Raw genomic sequence first — 20,373 nt, 5'->3', positions numbered from 1 at the left:
CCAGGAGAGTGATTCCTGAACACATCTGGGTGTGCACCCCCCACCTCTCTGCAAATCAAAAAAATGGTGTTCTATATTACTTGTATCACTTGTCATCCCATTGCTCATTGATTTGCTCGAGCAGGCGCCAGTAATGTCTCCATTTGTCCCTGTTGCATGCTAGTGTAGCCCAATGGTGTCTGCTCTCTCCAGGAACAGGAAGAGCATCAAACCGTTTGTTCAGGGTCTTGACGAAGAAGTCTGACCATCTACAAGATGGGTGGCCAGGCGTTCTTTTGACGTCCCGTGGAATCCAGTCAGTAATGGCTCCAGTCTGTAAGAGCTCTCAATATGTCAGTGTTGGGAAGGTGTTCTATATACTACTAATAAAAGGTAGAAAGTTAAATTGAAAGAATAAAATTTGTTATAATACCTAAAAGAACATCAAATATCTCAGTGGGGATATAAGTAAACACATGGAAAACCTTTTATATGAAAGCTTTCAGATTGTATTCTTGAATTAAAAGGTTTGATAGTGTTAAGATGTTCTTCTTAAAGAATTCACAGAAACATGGACTGGAGTAATAGTATAGGTGGCAATGTGTTTGCCTTGCATGTGGCTGACCGAGATTTGATCCTGGGCATTCCATATGGTTCCCCAATCCTGTTCAGGAGTAATATCTGAGTATAGAGCCAGAAGTAAGCCCTGAACACTGCCAGGTGTGGTTCAACCCTCTCTCTACCCGCAAACATTCATAGAAACAATGTAAACTCAATGAAGATTTCAGGCTTCATTTAATATCCTGATTCTAAAATTAGATATAGAAGTATAAGATGCTTTTGTATTGCCAAAGATATCCAAATTAAAGTTAGCAAATATTGAAAATAACTTGAAGCAACAATGAAAGGAATCAAATACTCTGATGAGGGGTGTGGTGTTGGAATGTTGTATTCATGAAACCCAATTGTGTTGTAAAACTGTAAACCATAATGACTAAATTAGATTTTTTTAAATATAGAAAATAAAGCAATATTGAAGCATGTGAGTAAGTAGACTGTTTTCCTCCTCTAGGTATCAGGAGATGAATGTAGTAATTAGGCAAGAATTTAAAATGTTGAGAATTCAGGGTCAGGAAGCAATCCAACATATATATTATAACCTGACATACTGCCAAAGAAGCACTCTAGTTTGGTGGAGAAAAGGTAATATTTACAATAAATGGTGCTGTGTTGATTAGATTAAGGGGGAAATGTTGACCCCATATCTCACATCATATTCGAAAAATGATTTGAGGTAGATCATAAATCCAAATACAGAAAATGGGCAAAAAAGTGTAAGAAAACATGAGTAATTACCTTATAGTATAATGAAGGTAATGAAAAGTCCAGTATCTTTGGACTAGGTAAGAGTTATTTCACTGTATTTTATTTGTTGTACTATGAGTGGTGATGGGAGAGGAGCAACCCCTGTGCTCTGGGTAGGGAATGTGATCTCAGATATTGTACCCAAGGCCTTCCCCTGCTCTAGGAAGCAGTTCTCAAACAGGGCACAGATTTTATAATAATAAAATATTGCTCAATTGGAATTTAAATTATTAAAATTATGAATTTTAGTTATCAAAGTACGCCACTAAGATAGTTAAAAGGGATACCACATAGTATAAGTTAAGTATAGAACTTAACTGCACATTATACGAAGAAGTTCTATGAATTACGAATATGAAAAGTCATGATTAAACCATTGAAATGAATGGCATAAGCCTTGAACAACAATGTTTCAAAAGAGGATATATATAATTGGTCAAATTGAATATGAAAAGATGTTCAGCATCGTCACTTATCCAAGAAATATAAAACCATAATGGCTTACTCTACATAAAGTTAGGCAAAACTTTAAATTTAATTATTTATTAGTTATTTTGGTTTGGAGGCCACAACTAGTGATGCTCAGGGTTTACTTCAGACTCTGAGCTCAGGGATTATTCTTGGTGGATTTGGAAGACCATATTTGGTGCTAGGGATTGAATTAAGGTCAGCTGTGTGCAAGGCAAATACCCTACCTAGCGTACCTTGAACCCCCAAACTTTAAATTTATAATGACTGACAATATCAAGGTAAGTGTGTCAAGTATGTGGAGTCCTTAGTTACTGTTAATTGCAATGTAATCTCGTATGATTATCTTGAAAAACAGTTTAACAGTATCTACTAAGGCCTAGCCCAAGTGTACTCGTGATTCAATAATTCTACTTCTTGCCATATACCCCATATAAATGAGCACTCTATCCACTAAAACACATGCACATCAGTGTCCATATATCTGCATTTTAAGTACTCCTAAGCTGGAAACAGCCCCCAAAACTATTAAGGGTAATGTAGTATTTTTAACTAAAATTGAAACTATTCAGCAATAAAAAAATTACTACATATATGCATCAATCTGGATGAATTTTGCAACTATAATTAGACAGAAAGAAATCATTTTTAAAATAGTACATACCATATAATTTTATTCATATGAAGTTTTTAGACATGCTAAACAAATCCACTTGATGGAGGTCAGAAATTTTTACCCTTGACAGGGATATGATTGAATGAAAAGAACTTGAGTAATTGATCTGATTGCTCAAGATAAAACATTGTGATCTTGACAGTGAGTATACAAATATATAAAATTTCATCAACATGTATACATAAAATTTGTGTATGTTATTGAATAAGAAAGTACTACAAAAAGTGACTTAGATTTTTAGAATAATAAGTAAGACATTCTTTAGGAAGAATGAGAAAAGGACTTTATCCTACAAAGTATCAAGGTTTATTATACAACTATTATAATTTAGATTGTGTGGTATTAATGTGGGGATTGATAAATTGGTTAGAATGGAATAGGATACAGTGAATAGAAATAAACCCCCAAAGTTATGAAAACCTGGTTATAGGTCACTGGAGAAGAATATATCTCGGTAAGTGATATGGGGATAGTTGAGATTTATATAAAAGATAGGTGATATCTATCTTTATACAAAAATATAAGTCTCATCCACATGAAAGACAAAACTTGGGAATTAAAAAAGAATAAAGCAAGGAAAGTAATTATTGATCAGGAGCAATGGAAGATTTCTTTAATAAGGCAAAAGAAGAACTGTTGATAGATTTTAAGATAGAAAACATGACTATTTTGAAATGAAAACTATTCACCTAAAAGAGAAAAAATATTTGCTAAACATAACAATAAACAAAAATAGTATTTGAATTATTTTAAGAATTCAATCAAAAAAAAGAAAAAGGAAAGTAACCCAGCAGAAAAGTAGGCAACATAAAAAGCTATTTCATAGGTGAGTTAATACTAATGGGGAAGGAAAAATGAAAAATCTCATAAGGAATCAAGAAAATACAAGTTAAGATCATAATGAGATATAATTTACATGTACCAGATGGGCTAAAATTCACAGTCTGAAAATACCAAGTCAAGTGTTAGCAAAGATGTGGACAACTGTTAGGAGTGTAAGTGTTCAACCACTTTGGAAAACAATCTGGCAATTCTATATACTAGTGAACAATTTCATCCAAAGTCCAGTAGTTTTTATTCCTAAGTGTGTAATCCATGTAAAAATTGCCACATACATGCACCCAGAAAAACTTCTCCAGGAATGTGTATAAAAGAGTTGTGGCCAGAGTGATAGTACAAGGGTAAAGGTGCTTGTCTTGCACATGGCAGACCCTGGTTTGATTCCCAACATTACATGGTACCCTGAGGACCTCCAGAAGTGACCTGTGAATGCAAAACCAGGAATAGCCTCTGAGCACTCCTAGTTGTGGTCCAAATCCTTGACTCCTTCCAGCATTGTGTATGATAATAACATATTGAAAACCCAAATTGCAATGCAAAATTAAGAAAAAATAAACCTGCATGAGCACAAAAGCATCATACTGTTAGAATCACAAAGGCATCATACAATCAGAAAACTAAACTGGAGATACATACAAAGAAAATGGATGAATCCTGGGAAAGCAAGTTTCAGATGGTTATATACACAAAGTCATAATAGACTATAATGCTTATTAATATACACAGCTAAACAATTTTGATGATTTATATATGTACGTATGAGATGAAACTGCTTAGAAATGAAGAAAATGGTAAATTGAAAATCTAGGACTGTAGAAGAAATGTTCGGATAACTTCAAGGATAGTAGCAATTTCGGGGGGGGGTGTATTATAATTTAATTATTTTAAAGTTACATAAATATGTTGCAATCAATTGGATTTAATAAATATTTTAATTTATTTCTGTGAGAAAACACACATGGTAGAGGGCAAAGCCTTCAGAGATAGACCCTGTGGTTTCTAATCTGATTTCTCACTTATTAGTTGCACAACCTCAGGAAAGTTACTGAAGTATACTATGCTTCAGTTTGCACATCTGTAAAAGGGTAATGATTAAAGAGCCTAATAATTTATTGGTGCTGCTATGAAGATTGAATTTATTTATGCAAAAAACTTAATAGAAGTGTCTGGTACCTGCCAAACTGTGTCTGCCTTCATCTTCATCACGTTGAGAGCCAGATACAAAACCTGTTTCAATCTCAATTACTAATTTGCACAATGCAATTATAGGATTCTGGCAAAATAAAAAATATATAACACAAATGACATTGTGCATGTCACCTAGAATGTCAATAGAATAAATATAATTGTAAAGATTTGAATTCACCTTCATGAATTTCTTACATTTGTCTTTGAAATTTAAAAACTAGTCACGTAATAAATAACTAAAAATGCTAACCTTGAGCAGATTTATGAAAAGACATGCTAGATTTTCCCTTACATTTGTTGGAATTCTTTTTGAATTCCTGTTAAAACATCTTAATGTTATATCAAATAGCATTTTTATGATTTTAAAAAAATTGAAAATGTAGAAAAACTCGTAATGCTATCCATTCTGAAATAAGTCTTCATCTCTGTTTAATGTCATGTGGTCCAGTCCTCAACTTGTCTTCCAAAAGTAAAATCAAGATCACATAAATAAAAATGTGGAAGAGTAGGCAATGAGAGAGAAATCCCAGTGTCCCCATGTCCACGTATGATTCTGGTCCTTTGTGGCACTGCTCAGGAGCAGCTAACTCACCTTGACTGGTTTTATGCCATCTTGTCCTCTCTTGTGACTAGAAGGTAATTGGACCCCTGAGAGGTGCTTGCCTCGGGGTGGAGCCTGCCATACTCCACCTGAACATACATTTTCTTCTCATGATCTAAGGGGAAAATTCTCATTTTAGTCTGTCTTTGTGGAAATAAAAGTGGTTTTTTTTTTTATTTCTTTGTGTGTGTGTGTGTGTGTGTGTGTGTGTGTGTGTGTGTGTGTGTGAGAGAGAGAGAGAGAGAGAGAGAGAGAGAGAGAGAGAGAGAGAGAGAGAGAGAGAGAGAGAGAGAGAGAGAGAGACCCGGTGATGCACAGGGATTACTCCTGGCTCTGCACTCAGGAATTACTCCTGGCGGTGCTCAGGGGACCATATGGGATGCTGGGAATCAAACCTGGGTTGGCCGTGTGCAAGGCAAACGCCCTACCCACTGTGCTATGGCACCACCCCCTGGGTTGATTTCATTTTTAAGTTAAACATACAATTAATTTTTATGGACTCTCAGCAAAAAATCACCAGTTGGATTCTCAACAGCTTTAAGAAACTGTCACATTTCAAACAGGCTTTAACTTTTCCCCACCTCCCTTTTTTCCCTAGCCAGATTACAGGAACCAGAACCCAAATTGCCATTCTGCCTTTTCATGTGGAAGATATTATTTGTCAATATTAAATATAATGTGTGCTAAGAGTGCTTGATAACAGCAAGAATGAAAAGTTTGCTGAGCTTTATGTCATCTGTGTGTTCATGACAACATTAGCAAATCTAACGAATTCAGCAACATGTCTAGGTCATCTTTGTTGATTAAAAACATGAAAAGTTTTAGGACTGAACCTGTTTGAAGAAAAAAAACCCCAACACTTGAAATTTAACTGTTTCATCACTTATCCTGTTTCCTGTACTATTTAAATGAAAGAGTTTGCAACATAATACAAACCCAATGGGTCCACATTAATAGGTCTTTATCAACAACAGACATTTATTGAGCGCCTATTGTGTACAAGGCACTGTACTAGACATAAGACTACAAAGACAAAGGAGAAACAGTTCCTTGCTCTCCGTGAGCTTACAATCTAATTAAACTCACAGGACACACACATTAAAAAGACAAGGGACGATCCAAGGTAGCATATAATATTAGGGCACTGAGGAGACACGAACAGGGTTGCAGACTTTTTTTTTTCATTTCTATGGTGGTTTAATACCCTGAGTAGGTGGGGTTGAGTGAGCCAGAATAATGGGTGTTACTACTCATTTTCAAAGCCAGGTATAACCCCCTTACATCTTTCCATTCCAAATTGCCTCCTGGCATAAACTAGAATAGGGGTCACCGGTGAATTTTCCCTTCACAGGGTCCTAATATTACAATTCTATTTGAGGTGACCTTTTGATAGAGTGACCCACTGTCCTAGTATGCCAAAGGTTATTTGAATTTAGCACTCAACATCCATGTGTCAAAACTTTGCCCCTAGTCCCAGGGAAATCAGAATGATACTTCTGATGCATCATGTGTTATAGCCAGATTTCACTCTCCCACCTACTATATAGCCATTGCAGGACCTATCTGAAATCTATTCCCCAGGTAGGTCCTTAAGTTTAAGAAGTTGGAAGAAAGATCTTTATATCTCCCAAAGACTGTTGGTCTAAGAACACACTGTGGACAAAAGGAGATAATCAGGAGATGATGACAACAAAAAAGCAGAATGAGGTTCAAGAGAGAAGCCACTAGGATGGAAGATTGGGTCAGGTACAAAATATATAGGAATATTAACATCACCTACCAAAATAGCAAAGAATAAGGACATAGATCATTTTCCTGTATTCTATTTAAGAATTCAAACCATCATCTCTATGGAACCTGGAGTATATTTCTGAAAGGAAACATTTGGTTAAGTATTCCAAATGCTTACATGCGTTCAAATAACACTGTCTTAATTGTAGCAGAATTTCAAAACATTTTCCTCCTACTTTTCCTCCCAGCATGCCTTTAGCTTCCAAATCAATCATTTTGATTATTTTAGCAGAATATCTTTTTCAAAATAAGATCATATACTTCCATTTTAATAGGATTTAAATTATCAGTACAACAGAGAACCTTAGAAGTATTGTTTGGAAACTGATTCAAAGATCTGGTAACAACTTAAGTATTCCAAGAGACCACACACAAATTTGTCTTGTAGTTACAGTACTTGGTGTTTTGCTTTCATTATTCTTTGAGAAAGAGCTCTAACTCTGAAATCTTAAGACCTTGGAACTTTCTGAATCACTCGGTTTTATGTCTAGCCCTTAGGAGCACATACCAGGGTCAGTGAAGCACAGGGATTTAGTTACCAAACACCCATTAACCGTAATGGAATCACACAGAGAAGTCCCCACGCAGCACACTGAATATTTACCTCCTAATGTTCTTTTAATGTACGTTTTCTTGGGTGAATATTTACTGTAGAATATTAAATGTAAGATTCCTCTTTTTATGGGCCATTTGAAGTGATTGATTTTGTTTGTGCATTCCTGTATCTTTGCTCATAATGGCTATCTATTGTAATGGCCTCTACCAAATGTTCTTACATTGAAATAACAGACGCTATGGATCGGCCAGCTGTGGCTTTGTATTACTGTGATCTTAAGAGCGAGGGAGAATCTGATGACACAGCTGGGAAGAGAAGAAAAGGTATATAACATAATGAGTCTGACTTGGGCTTCAAACATCATTGGATATTGAAATTACTGGGGTCTGTAAACATGGCTCTGTAGTCATCTTTTCTATCAGAGTTGATGTTTAATGGTGTTGAATGGTGTTAGGATCATCATGAAATGATAGTGGCAATTGTCCACAGCCAGGTTCATCAGCTTAGTTTATCAGAAACCTAGACATTTTCTTTGAATGCTATAATAAAGCCACACCCAAGTGGTGCTAGTTTTTTTCTACTTATTTACACCACATTTTTAAAGACATAAATTCACATACTCACATATTCTAGCTACTGTCGATTTAAATTATTTCCCATGAAGCCAGGAATTTCAGAGTTCACTTTTTTCCCACTCTTTTGGTGTTTGAGAAGGAGAGCTTATTTAAAATGAAAGTGCTCTCATATGGTCAGTTTAAAAAATAAACAAAACTATAAAATCTAAAAATACAGGCATATGAGATATTATAGGTTTGGTAATGTAGCTACATATATCTGTGTTCCAAGTATGCCTTTCCTAATTTCCATAAAACAAGACTTGTTAAAAGAGCAACATAATTTCTTCTAGAGGTTGGTAAGGTGGCCTATAAATCAATCATATAAAACTCATATGCTTTTTCATATGTTCATAAAGTATAGTGCTCAAATTCCATGCTGCAAGAAAAGGTGGCACTAGAATAAAATCCTATAATATTAAAAAAAAAAGACAGACACTTCATTCACATTGGGGTTTAATAGCTGTAGCCACAACCTAATTATACCAGCTTTGCACTGACTATATAAATATCTGGACTGTTTGCATTTCAACAAAAGTACTTCTTATAATTAACAGTACTCGTTAGTGCAAGGGAATGGGATATTAGTACTGTTTAAGGAAAAGGGAAAATGGTAATGTGAGAAACTTTTCATTACAAGTCAAGACAAGTAATGTAAAATGAACAAGGTCAATTTCCATATATACTATTTGCTGGTGCCTTAAAATTTTTCATTAAAGAAATAAATGCCTCCTAAACCAGGTTTTGTAAAGAAAATCTTGGTGTGTTTCTTTAAAAAAACTTTTTTTTGAACAATATTACTTGTTTTAAATGAAAATCTTGTAAACTAACTGATCTTGGCTTTGAATAAAGTAAATCTTTCATATTCCTCCAAACCAGGGGATGACAGTGTAAGGTTTGCTATGAGTGAATCTGAATAGGATAAATGAGTGCATGATCGGATGATAGGAAATCTTGTAGTTTCTTCTTGCAGGCCCACAGAAGAAGGCAGGCTCATTAATTTTGTAACTAGAAAACAACATGGATTCTATCCCCATCTCCCCATGTATGTGTGTGTGTGTGTGTGTCTGTGTGTGTCTGTGTCTGTCTGTCTGCCTCTCTTACACAAGACACACCAGAAAGGCAGGGGAGTAGGGATATAGTTTAGCAAAAAGGAAACCAGTATGTGTTTAATCTTAAGAAAGAGCAAGGTAGTAGGGGAATACAAAGGTCCTCTAAAAAAAAACTACTCCTACACTGGGAGCCCTATCATTCTAATTGCAAAATCCTCAAATGAGTCAATGCAAGGCTCACAGAAATTTAGATTTGAAATGAAACTTTGAGGTCATCTGGAAGAAGCTGTACTACATAAGAGGAAACCACTGCTCAAGAAAATGATCTACATCAATCATGACTAAAAGAAAACTATCTTTCAGCTTCTATTGTTAGGATGTCTTTGCTTTAATGACAAGCCTTTCAGTTTTCAATTTTTTTTTCTGCCAAGAGCATTTCTGCATATCAGAAAATGTCAGCGCTCTTCTTGAAGCCTGGGGGGGTTCAAAAAATGCAACACAACATTTCCAAGCTAAACACAAATTGCATGCTAACAATGGGCATTGTGTACACAGCAACTCATTAACCCAACAGGATTAAAGAGTCAGAAGAATAAATTGCCACATAATCATAATCTATAAAAATACTGGCCTAGAGTACACTAAAAAACGGTCACTAAATAAATAGTGGGCATTTGTTTTATGAAAGTCAGTGGTGATGTGCTCTTCAGAAATCAGATCCATAGTTTTAGGCAGCTTTATACAAATCACACATACAGAGTCCAACAAATACAGTGGATATAGCTCAGGTTAGGATACACGTTGATTAAAAAATTGTCTTTTGCCACAGTATTTCTATAAAGGAATACAACCAATATTGAGTTGCTCATGTTTCGGTTTTGAAGGCAACACTTAAAGAGACCCAAAAGGTATCTAGCGATGGCAGCATCACTGAAATGAGTGTGTGTCTCTTAAAAGAATCCCCTTTGAAAGCGACAACACCCATTAGGGAGTATTAATTTTAAAATTTTCCCTTAGAAACCAACTGCATTGGTTTGCAGCCATGCTTCATAGGCATCTGTACATGGTACTTGAGAATTACCTGCTTCCAGTTCTGTTCTTCTTTTGTGTCTGGAGGCTCAGAAACAAGGCTCTGAGGTCTGATACAGGGTGTCTGATATTGCCTATTGGGATTTTAGGCTGGCACACTCAGAACACAGGTTTATTTTCAGGATGATTTATAGCAAGTGGTTCTGGTTTCCAGTCTGGTTGAAAAAAGTGAATATTGAATGTCCGTGCCCAGTTCTTAAAGACTCGTTTCTCCGTGATGAAGCGGTGATGACTGCCCTTCCGTCCTCGCTCATGGGAGAGGTACATTGTACATTCATCAGGTCCGTAAGGTTCATAGTAGTGGTAAGGAACTGAAGGATGATTGGGATCCCTGTAGCAGGAAAATGAGAGAACTGATTATAGCAAAATAAACTGAAGCAAAAAAATCTTTAAGGTAAGAAGTTTCCTTGATCAGCTGACAGACAAGATAACTTCATACAATGATTCTTGATCAAGGTAAGAGGTTTCTTGATCAGCTTGAAAAATCATATTTTCAAGTTAAACGAATATCAACAAATGGTTTTTGTTTCTGTTTCTTATGCCGTACTCAGTGATGTTCCAGGGCTATCCTAACTTCATGCTTAGGGAACCCTCTGGTGCTTGGAATCAGACTGAGAGCTCAAGCCTACAAACAGAGATCCACGTCTGGATCTAAATCAAACCTTTGCATTATCTCTCAGGCTGCTCAACGAATGTCCCCCCCCCCCTCATGTTAAAGAAACAAGAAGTTTTGAGATTGTGAAATAAATATAGTGGCCACCATTATCACACAAAAGGGTGCTTCAGAGTACTTCGTTGTGTGTGGGGTTTTTTTTTTTTTAGTATACTTCAGCCTAGTATTTAGATATTACTAAGAACCTAGAAAAGTGGATCCCCTTCTTTTCATTTATTTTTTGCTTTTGGCTCACCTTCAACGATTCACAGGGGTTCCTCCTGGTCATGCATGCACTCAGGAATTACTCCTGGCGGGGGACCATATGGGATGCTAGGAATCGAACCCGGGTCAGCTGCGTGCAAGGCAAACGCCCTACCTGCTGAGCGATAGACAGCATAGCGGTTGGGCGTTCACCTTTCATGAGGCTGACCCGAGTTCGATTCCTCCGCCCCTCTCGGAGAGCCCTGCAAACTGCCGAGAGAATTGAGCCCGCGCGGCAGAGCCTGGCAAGCTACCCGTGTGTATTGGATATGCCAAACACAGTAACAATAAGTCTCTCAATGAGAGACATTACTGGTGCCCGCTCGAACAAATCGATGAGCAACGGGATGACAGTGACAGTATACTTAGATTTAGAAACTACCTGCTACAGGAGCTGGAGAGATAATACAGTGGGTGGTGTGCTTACCTTGCACTCAGCTGACCCAGGTTCGATCTCTGGTTCGGTCCCTCAAGCACCTCTAGAATTAATTCCTGAGCTCAGAGCCATGAGTAAGCCCTGAGCACCACTGAACTAAAGTTCTGTTTCCAATCCTGACCTGATATAGTTTATTTATGCAAGTAGCTATACATATTTACATATAAATAAATACATATATTTATACACGTTGCTATATATGTTTCCATATTTTGACTTTGTATATATATTTGTATATAAAATGTAGCACTGTAGCACTGTCATCCTATAGTTCATTGATTTGTTCGAATGGGCACCAGTAACGTCTCCATTGTGAGACTTCTTGTTACGGTTTTTGGCATATTAAATACACCACTGGTAGCTTGCTAGGCTCAGCTGTGGGAGAGAGATATTCTCGGTAGCTTGCCAGGCTCTCTGAGAGGGACAGAGGAATAGAACCAGGGTCGGCCACGTGCAAGGCAAATGTCCTACCTGCTGTGCTATCGCTCCAGTCCATATAAAATGTATATATGTATATTTACATATACATTACACTGAAGACCTACCTATTCCCATCAGTTCCTCCCAATCAGATTTACTTTCTGTTGGACATTAATTCCTCTCTGAAATTGCTGTTTATCACTTGCTTATTGTCAGTTTACAAGGATGGGTGTTTGTTCTGTCCCTAGTCTATGGTCAGTAAATAATATACATATCTGTCTTATTGAAGGATGTTTTTGTGGAATTAGGAAATAAACAGAAAATCTCTGAAGATCATATCTCTGCCCAGTATGGAAAGTTGATGATTTTTTGCAGGGCAGACGGTGGGTGGGGAGCGGAGGGGGATACACCCAGCAATGCTCAGGGGTTACTCCTGGCTCTGAACTTAGTAATTACTCCTGGCAGTGCTGGGGGTTTGGGGGGAGGCGGGTATATGTGATGCTGGGAATCAAACCTGGATTGATCCCGTGCAAGGCAAGCACCCTACCCACAGTGCTATCACCCTGGCCTTTAAATTTGATCATCTTATTTTGATCCCATAGAAGGAATATAGAAGTCATGATACCATCATTTTGTTGTTGTTGTAGATGATGCACTCAAATCTAGAGCCTTAGTTCCAAAAGTTCCATATCCTAATCCCTGATGTGTAGCCTGACAGTCCTCACTTTTCTGTCTTTATAATCCTGTTGGCTTAAACAAGAGATTGTAGTGTACAAAGTAGATTGTAGTGTACAAAGTGTACTTAAAGTAGTGTACAAAGGAGAGACTTCTTGGGGTGAGAGTGTGCTCCTGTTGTAGGACCTGTTTTAGTCTGGGTCTTAATGATGAGATTATACCAAGATAGGCCCAATGCAAACTTTCTTACTTGAGGCTCTTCTTATGACCCTGCCTTTTGCAGAGACTAAGCTATTTTAGTTGCTTCTTTGTTCTTCTATTTAAAGTTTTTCCAGTTTCCTGCAGACATCTTTCAGTTCCAGATACCCTAGGGTTTCCCCTTTGGTCACTCAGACCCTAGTCTAAGTATGGGAACTTGGTTTCCCAAAGATGCTCATCCTGCTAGACACCTATGCGTTTTCTTCAGAGAAAATCAATACACAAATGGCTTTTAGAGTAGCAACTTTGCTGGGGTCAGAGATCGAAGTCTTTTATCAAGAGGGGTGTCAAGTTTGTGGCTCTGACAACAATAAACCTTTGAGCTGCCTCTCCTCTTAGGTTAAAGTTCTTCCAGGAAGAGAGATTTATTTTTTGTCATGCAGCATTTAAGCATTCCTCATCCTGAGTTGGATGCTGTGCTGAATTAACACTTTGCATCTCTTTCATGCCTGGTTCTCTCAAGGTAGCTTTTGTTCCCTAGTGAAACAGTGGATTCTTCCCTGTCTCATTAATATAGATTTCACTTATTTACTTACCCTTGAAGTTGAAATTCCTTTAAAAAGTCAATCGGTATTTTCAATACTGAAAATGCATGCATGTAAGGAAAAACTCAAGTGGGAGCGGATCACAATTAGGTAAAAGAAATACGCAAAAATAAACAGAAACTTGTGAGAGAAACCTCAGATTAATAATGTATTCTTTAGGAACCATGCCAAATTCACACTGCCACGGCATTCTTGGGGTTAAGCTTTCACTCCATCGCAAATCGGAGTTTAAATCTGATTTGTCTAAGTTTTGGACATGTTATTGGCATCAATCTGACTAAAGAAACAATTAGGTTTCTAAAAATATCATGAAATTGATTTGACACCAAGGGACAGAGGGTAATTGGAAACCAGCTAAAGGATGCTATGGGATCAATTCCCTTATTCGGAAAGACTATCTCTTCAAATGAAAACTTATCTGGCTTCTTATTGATCACCTAAAGTGAGAATTAAATTTACATATCTGCTTATTATTATTTCAAAGGTGTCCAAAAGCCAGGGCAGTAGCTCAAAGGGCTGGTGCACGTGCTAGCATGCTGAGGCTCCGACCTTGATCTCTGGAACTACCTAGAATCTAGCATTGGTGGCCCTCCTGCCCCAAGACTGCTGAGCCTAAACTCCAGTGCATCCCTGCCTTGAGCTTGCGATGTCTCTTTTAAAAAAAAAAAAGCAAAAGAGAAGAAGGGAGCAATAGAGCATGGGTAAGGCACTAGCACTGCATGCTACTGACTGAAGTTTAATCCGTGGCATCCCATATGGTCCCCTGAACACTGCTAGGAATGATTCCTGAGTGCAGAACCAGGCTGATGCCCAACATTGGGGATCTCTTGAGCATCTCTGGGTGTTGTTCAACAAACAAACAAACAAAAAAGAATTCTGTCTAAGTGGCAGAATGGCAGAGAGATGCTTTGTGGATCTTGAGAAGAAAAAGAGGGAGAAAATTCAGGATCAGCCCCAAGGCTGCAAGTTGCCATCAGCTCTTCACTCTGGGAAAAGGTGTGCCGCCTGGGGGTATGATAATTAAAGGGCTCTGTTCCTGAGTGCCTGCAGCCTGTCCTCAGCACTTCTAGGTCAATGTGGAAGCAAATCCTATAGAATTATGCCAAAGATAGTTTTTTTTTTTCTTTATAGAGAAACAGTTGGAGAGGTGAGAGAACAAGCATGTAGTGCACATGGGGAGTTTTAAAGAAATACCACTTGTTATGACATCATTATAGATTTTGGTTTAAGTGTTTTGGAGAGGAAAGGGTCCTAAGCGTGAATATTTTTACCATACACCTTAAGTTTGAGTATGCAAAAAAGTAATGGCAGAACTGGATTATAAAACCATATAATAAAGCCAAAATAAACATCCAGAAGTCCATGAGGACTTCAACAAATAGCTGAATAGATAAACACACAAGGGAGAAGAAAAAGCATTTCCTTACAGAAGAATTCTAATTAGTAAATCTAGAAGGAATGAGGGAGTGGAAAGTTATCATTAGAACAGCACACGAATTGCAGTAGGCGAGACATACCAATAAATTGAGCATTCACAGGGGAGAGAATAAGGAGAAATAGGTTATTTGTGCAAAGTATCTTTCCCAAGATACTTATTAATGACAAAGAGAAAAATAGGAACTTTAAAATGAATTGACTGGCTAGACACCATCTTAACCAAGTGATTATGGTTAACAATGCCAGTAATAGTCTGATGCCTGACACCTCTTGCTGGGAGACCTGAAAAAGGCTAATCACTTCTGTGGCATCTTTACCAGGAATGTCTGACCTTGGTCTAATTATGAGAAAATATAAGACAACCCAAAGAGAGGGAAATCTTACATACTAATATATTATATTAATATGTATTAATATACAAGAGATCCTTAAAAGTTTCCAAGTCAAACACAATAAGAAAAAAGTAAAGAATTGTCACTAATAGGGACAGACTAAGGATTCATGAGTAAATGCTGGAGTAAACAAAAATCTTAAGTAAAAAAGGTCATAAAATCTGAATGAAGCCGTTAACTTATTGTGCCAGTGTAATGCTTTTATTTTTATTATTGCACCATAATTATTCAAAATATGAGCAGCTGTATCATGAATCAGGAGTTCTATAACATTTTTGCATATTTTTCAAAATCTAACACTATTTTTAGTATAAAAATACAATAATATTTAAAAATACCTTAGGGTTGCCCCTCTTGCCACTCCTATTCAATATAGAACTGGAAGTACTTGCTATAGCAGTTAGGCAAGAAAAAGATCAAGGGCATCCAGATAGGAAAGGAAGTAGTCAAGTTTTTGCTATTTGCAGATGATATGCCACTATACTTAGAAAATTCTAAGGACTCTACAAATAAAGATCCTAGAAATAACAGTTTTGTATAGTAAAGTGAAAGGTTACAAAATTAATGCCCCAAAGTCCATGGATTTACTATATGCAAATAATGAAAGGAAAGAAAGTGATATTAGAAAAACAATTCCATTCACAATTGTGCATTAGAAATTCAAGTACCTTGGAGTCAGTTTAACTAAAGAGGTGAAGGCCTATACAAACAAATAACAAACCAGACAAACAAAAAAAGCAAAGAAAAAAGACCCTACAAAACGCTATTTCAAGAAATAAAAGAGGACACAAAGAAATGAAAACACATCTCCTGTTCATGGATTGGGAGGATTAACATTGTCAAAATGGCAATACTTCCCAAAGCATTATATACATTTAATGCAGTCCCTTTAAGGATACCCATGACATTTTTCATAGAAATAGATCAACCCCCCCCCCATGAATAGCTAAAGTAATACTTGGATTAAAGGAGATGGGATTCATCACCTTCCCCAACTTCAAACTGTACTATAAAGCAGTAGTGATTTAAAAAGTATGATATTGAAATAAAGACAGACTTGCAGAACAATGGAATTCAATTGAATATCCTGACACCTAATATAAATGATCACCCAATCTTTAGTAGCACTGTCACACTGTCATCTCATTGTTCATCAATTTGCTTGAGCAGGCACCAGTAACATCTCATTGTGAGACTTGTTGTTACTGTTTTTGGCGTATCAAATATGCCACAGGTAGCTTGCCAGGCTCTGCTGCGCAGGCGGGATACTCTCAGTGGCTTGCCGAGCTCTCCGAGAGGGACGAAGGAATTGAACCCGGGTCGTCCATGTGCAAGACAAACGCCCTACCCACCAGGCTATCGCTCCAGTCCAATCCTTGGTAAGGGAGCAAGAAATATGAAGTGGAGCAAGGAAAGCCTCGTCAACAGGTGGTGCTGGAAACCCTGGGCAGCTACATAAAAAAATATGAGTTTAAACTTCTCTCTAATGCCAGGGCCAAAGTCAAATAAAAATAGATTAAAGACTTCAATATTAAACCTGAATCCATAAAGTACATGGAGGAAAACATAGGTAGAACCCCACATGATATTGAAGCTAAAGGCATCTTTAAAGATGAAACACCACTGACAAGAAAGTAGAAGCAAAGATAAGCAAATGGGATTTGTCACTTGTCACTTGTCATCCCGTTGATCTTCAATTTGCTTGAGCGGGCTCCAGTACCGTCTCCATTTGTCCCTGTCACAGGCAAGTGTAGCCCAATGATATGTGCTTGCTCCAGGGACAGGAAGAGCATCAAATCGTTCATTCAGGGTTTTGACCAAGTAGTCTGATCATCTCATTGGTGGGCGGCCACGTGGTCTTTTGACGTCCCATGGAATCCAGTAGGTAACAGCTCTAGTCCAGCGGTTATCTCTGAATTGCATCATGTGTCCAGCCCATCTTATTTTCGACTTCTTGGCAAATGAGACAGTGTCCCTGATTCTTGATCATCGGTGGAGGTCAAAACACTGGATTCTTTGTCTCACTTGAGTGAAACGTGATACTCCTAGCATGGATCTTTCGATTCTTCTTTGGGATACCCAAATAGCATTCTCATCCTGTTTTCATAGGGCCCAGGTCTCTGAGGTGTATGTCAGTGTAGGAAGAATGGTGGAGTCGAAAAGATGTGCCCAGAGCCGGAGGTTCTTTGTCCTCTTAACCACTTCTTTGACGCTCTTGAAGGCGTTCCACACTGCTCTCTTCCTCCTGCGAAGTTCTGGCGCCAAGTCCTTCCTCATGTTGAGTTCTTGACCCAAGTACACATAGCTGCTGCATTCGGAGATGTCCATTCCATTGAGAGCAAATGGAACATCGGGGACTAGTTCATTTTTCGCAAACATCGTTTTGTTGAGATTCAGCTTCAGTCCGACCTTTCCACACTCTCGGTCAAAGTTGACCAGCATTTGTGCCATTTGGCTAATGTTTGGTGTTATGAGAACGATGTTATGGATATATACAGCATATATATAGAGACCTGTATCCATTTAGTACTCAACACTATATAGGCTAATCATATTTAATTCTTACAAAGTTCCTATGAGAGTGACACTACACTTACCCTTCTTCAAAAGTGAGGAAACTCACGCACAAGAAAAATTGAAGTATCAAAACCTAGACTTGCACCAAATTTGTACTCCTATGAATGTGCTTATATGATCTGGAAATACTCTGTCCAATTTTGGTAGTTTCTATGCTAATTGCAACCTTGGTTTCCATGGCACTGGAACCATGGTTACCAGCACCTTTGGTCTTGCTGCATTCTCCCAACCAGTTGTTTCAAGACAACCAGGCTCGATAATCTTTCGGTAAAGTTGATCAGGGTGTGAAGTAGATACCTCTATTCATTTGCAATTGTACCCAGTACTACTAATGGGAGCCTACGTTTGTAATATCTTATTTTTTATCTTCTGAAATAAAGTTCTGCAACTGAAAAGAAGCCTCACAATATTAACAAGCAGTGGAAGATGTTTCTGTTTCTGAGTACCATGGAAGTTACCCTGTCCACTGGGTTTGAAACTGTAGTATCTATAAAGTTGCAAATGTTCCAGGGAAACAACACAGAAACTTTACACTTCTTCATGTGACATAGTACCTGACATGTAGATATGTTTGAGGAACTGACTTGAATTATAAGATCTCTGATTGTTACACTGTTCTGAAATTTGCTTGCACTGGTGGTGCCTTGGTTTCTAGTTTTTAGAACTATTTTTGCTGTATACTTGGATTAGGGTAAAATAAATGAGCAGAATAACACAAGGTACTGAAGCTGCAACTATGCATCCTTCATGGGGCAAAGGCCAAGTGAATCATCCATAACCTGCTTCACCCCCTACAACTCAGGTACCATGTAGAACCTCTCAAAATAGCAGTATGGTACTCACATGTAATAAAATTGTCTACATATGGGTAAGAGTTGACCCAATTATGGAAAAATAGAAGCAGTGATAAGCATTTAGGAAGAATGCAATAATGTATTTTAAGTTTACTTTATAAATGTGAGCCACATTATCATGGACACATTATCATTCTATAGCCATTCTTTGTTAAGCATCTGATTCTATGTGGTGGACTATTGCCAATTAGAAAGTCTCTCTGTTAAGCTGGCACCTTTATTAATGTTCACTTGCTAATAATTTGAGCAGAATCAACTCTCTGGTATTCACAATACCTTTGAGATGTCCTTCACATTATGGATGAGATATTAATTTAGTTCCATGACGGTGATCACTCTGAGCCATTACTCTGCTAATTAATACTCAAGAAATAATGGGTAATAGAGTGTTGTAAACTTGGTAATGTCTTAAGTATGACCAGAAATAAGATTATTAGGTAACATTTAAATGCTTGGCTCATTATTAGTGCAAATAATTTACAGTAGAAAATGAGACTAAAAATACTCACCATAACTTAGTTTGGAAAGCAATGATAACAGATCTTTTCACTACAATTTATAGTCTATCTAGAGAGAATGGAGTCAGCTTCCGATATGGATATGGCATGATTTAAGGGCCTACTCTCCACATAATAATAAATTTTGACACTGTATGGGTGCACAACATGACATTTATTTTCTCCAGCTTTCAACACTGATGAACCTGCATTCCAGGGATGGAGGCAGATGGAGGTTGATCCCAGAGGCTGACTTTGGGGGAACCAATGCTGGATTTGACTGAAAATGAAACAGGCGGCTACTTCTGTCTTCTGAGGACCCTTGCTGATTTGCCACTTGCTAATTATATTTTTCATTCACCTGGCAATTTTGGCCTTGTGATAAATTTAGAACCAGGAAGTTGGGGAGATAGTGTGAATGACTAGAGCAAATGCCAGGAACTCACAGGGCTTGTGTTTGATTCCTGATACTGCATAGCTTCCAGTGCCCTGTGAGGTGTAACCCTGATGACCACCAGCACTCTTGGAGAGGCCTGGCACTGACAAAAGTTAAAAAATCTTAGAACAAGTCTTCAATATTGCCAAAGAAGGTAGATTCTTGAATGTATTCATGGAGTCAATAGTACTGTGTGTATTATATATTAAATAATACATGCTGTGTATGCTACACATAAAGATCAGTGTTAATGATATCAGTGGAGATGGGACAGGACTTCTCCCAAGGAGGCAGCAGGAAATTGAAGGATGGTGAGTCAATAGGTGAGGTGAGACAGGGTACCCGTGGCAGGAAGCACAAGGACAGCAAGATGGGGCGTGGGTATGGGTTTAACTCACAAGATCAAGGAAAGCTTGAGGTTGGGAGGCTGCTATATCTGAAACAGTGGAGGTGTTGGTGGGGTGGTGGTAATATCTGTGAGTCCTGTAGAACTGAATTCAAATTGTGGTTCCACAACTTGTCTGCTTTATAATCTTGACTGTCACGTATTTACAACAGCTCCATAGAATGATGAGAACGCTTGCCTCAAGGGAATCTTTTAAAGTTTCAGTGAGGAGGTATGTACATTCTGTACATTTGGTATGTACAGAAAAATATCTCAGCAGTCATGAACAGTTTTAGTAAATAAGGAATAATCCGCCAGATTAGAAA

General features: G+C 37.7%; 1 protein-coding gene across 1 annotated transcript in view; it reads right to left on the bottom strand.

Annotated features, from left to right (window-relative positions):
* Positions 1–6,071: 6,071 nt before the first annotated feature.
* ST6GALNAC5 (ST6 N-acetylgalactosaminide alpha-2,6-sialyltransferase 5) overlaps positions 6,072–20,373 on the bottom strand; it is a 194,405-nt gene continuing 180,103 nt past the window's right edge. Inside the window, exon 5 of the mRNA XM_004603335.2 lies at positions 6,072–10,550. Within this exon, the coding sequence (XP_004603392.2) occupies positions 10,319–10,550 (232 nt within the window). The 3' untranslated portion in view covers positions 6,072–10,318. The remainder of the gene's footprint in view (positions 10,551–20,373) is intronic.

The sequence above is a fragment of the Sorex araneus genome, chromosome 5, assembly GCF_027595985.1.
Source record: "Sorex araneus isolate mSorAra2 chromosome 5, mSorAra2.pri, whole genome shotgun sequence".
NCBI lineage: Eukaryota > Metazoa > Chordata > Mammalia > Eulipotyphla > Soricidae > Sorex > Sorex araneus.
This window is presented reverse-complemented; position numbering and strand designations above follow the sequence as displayed.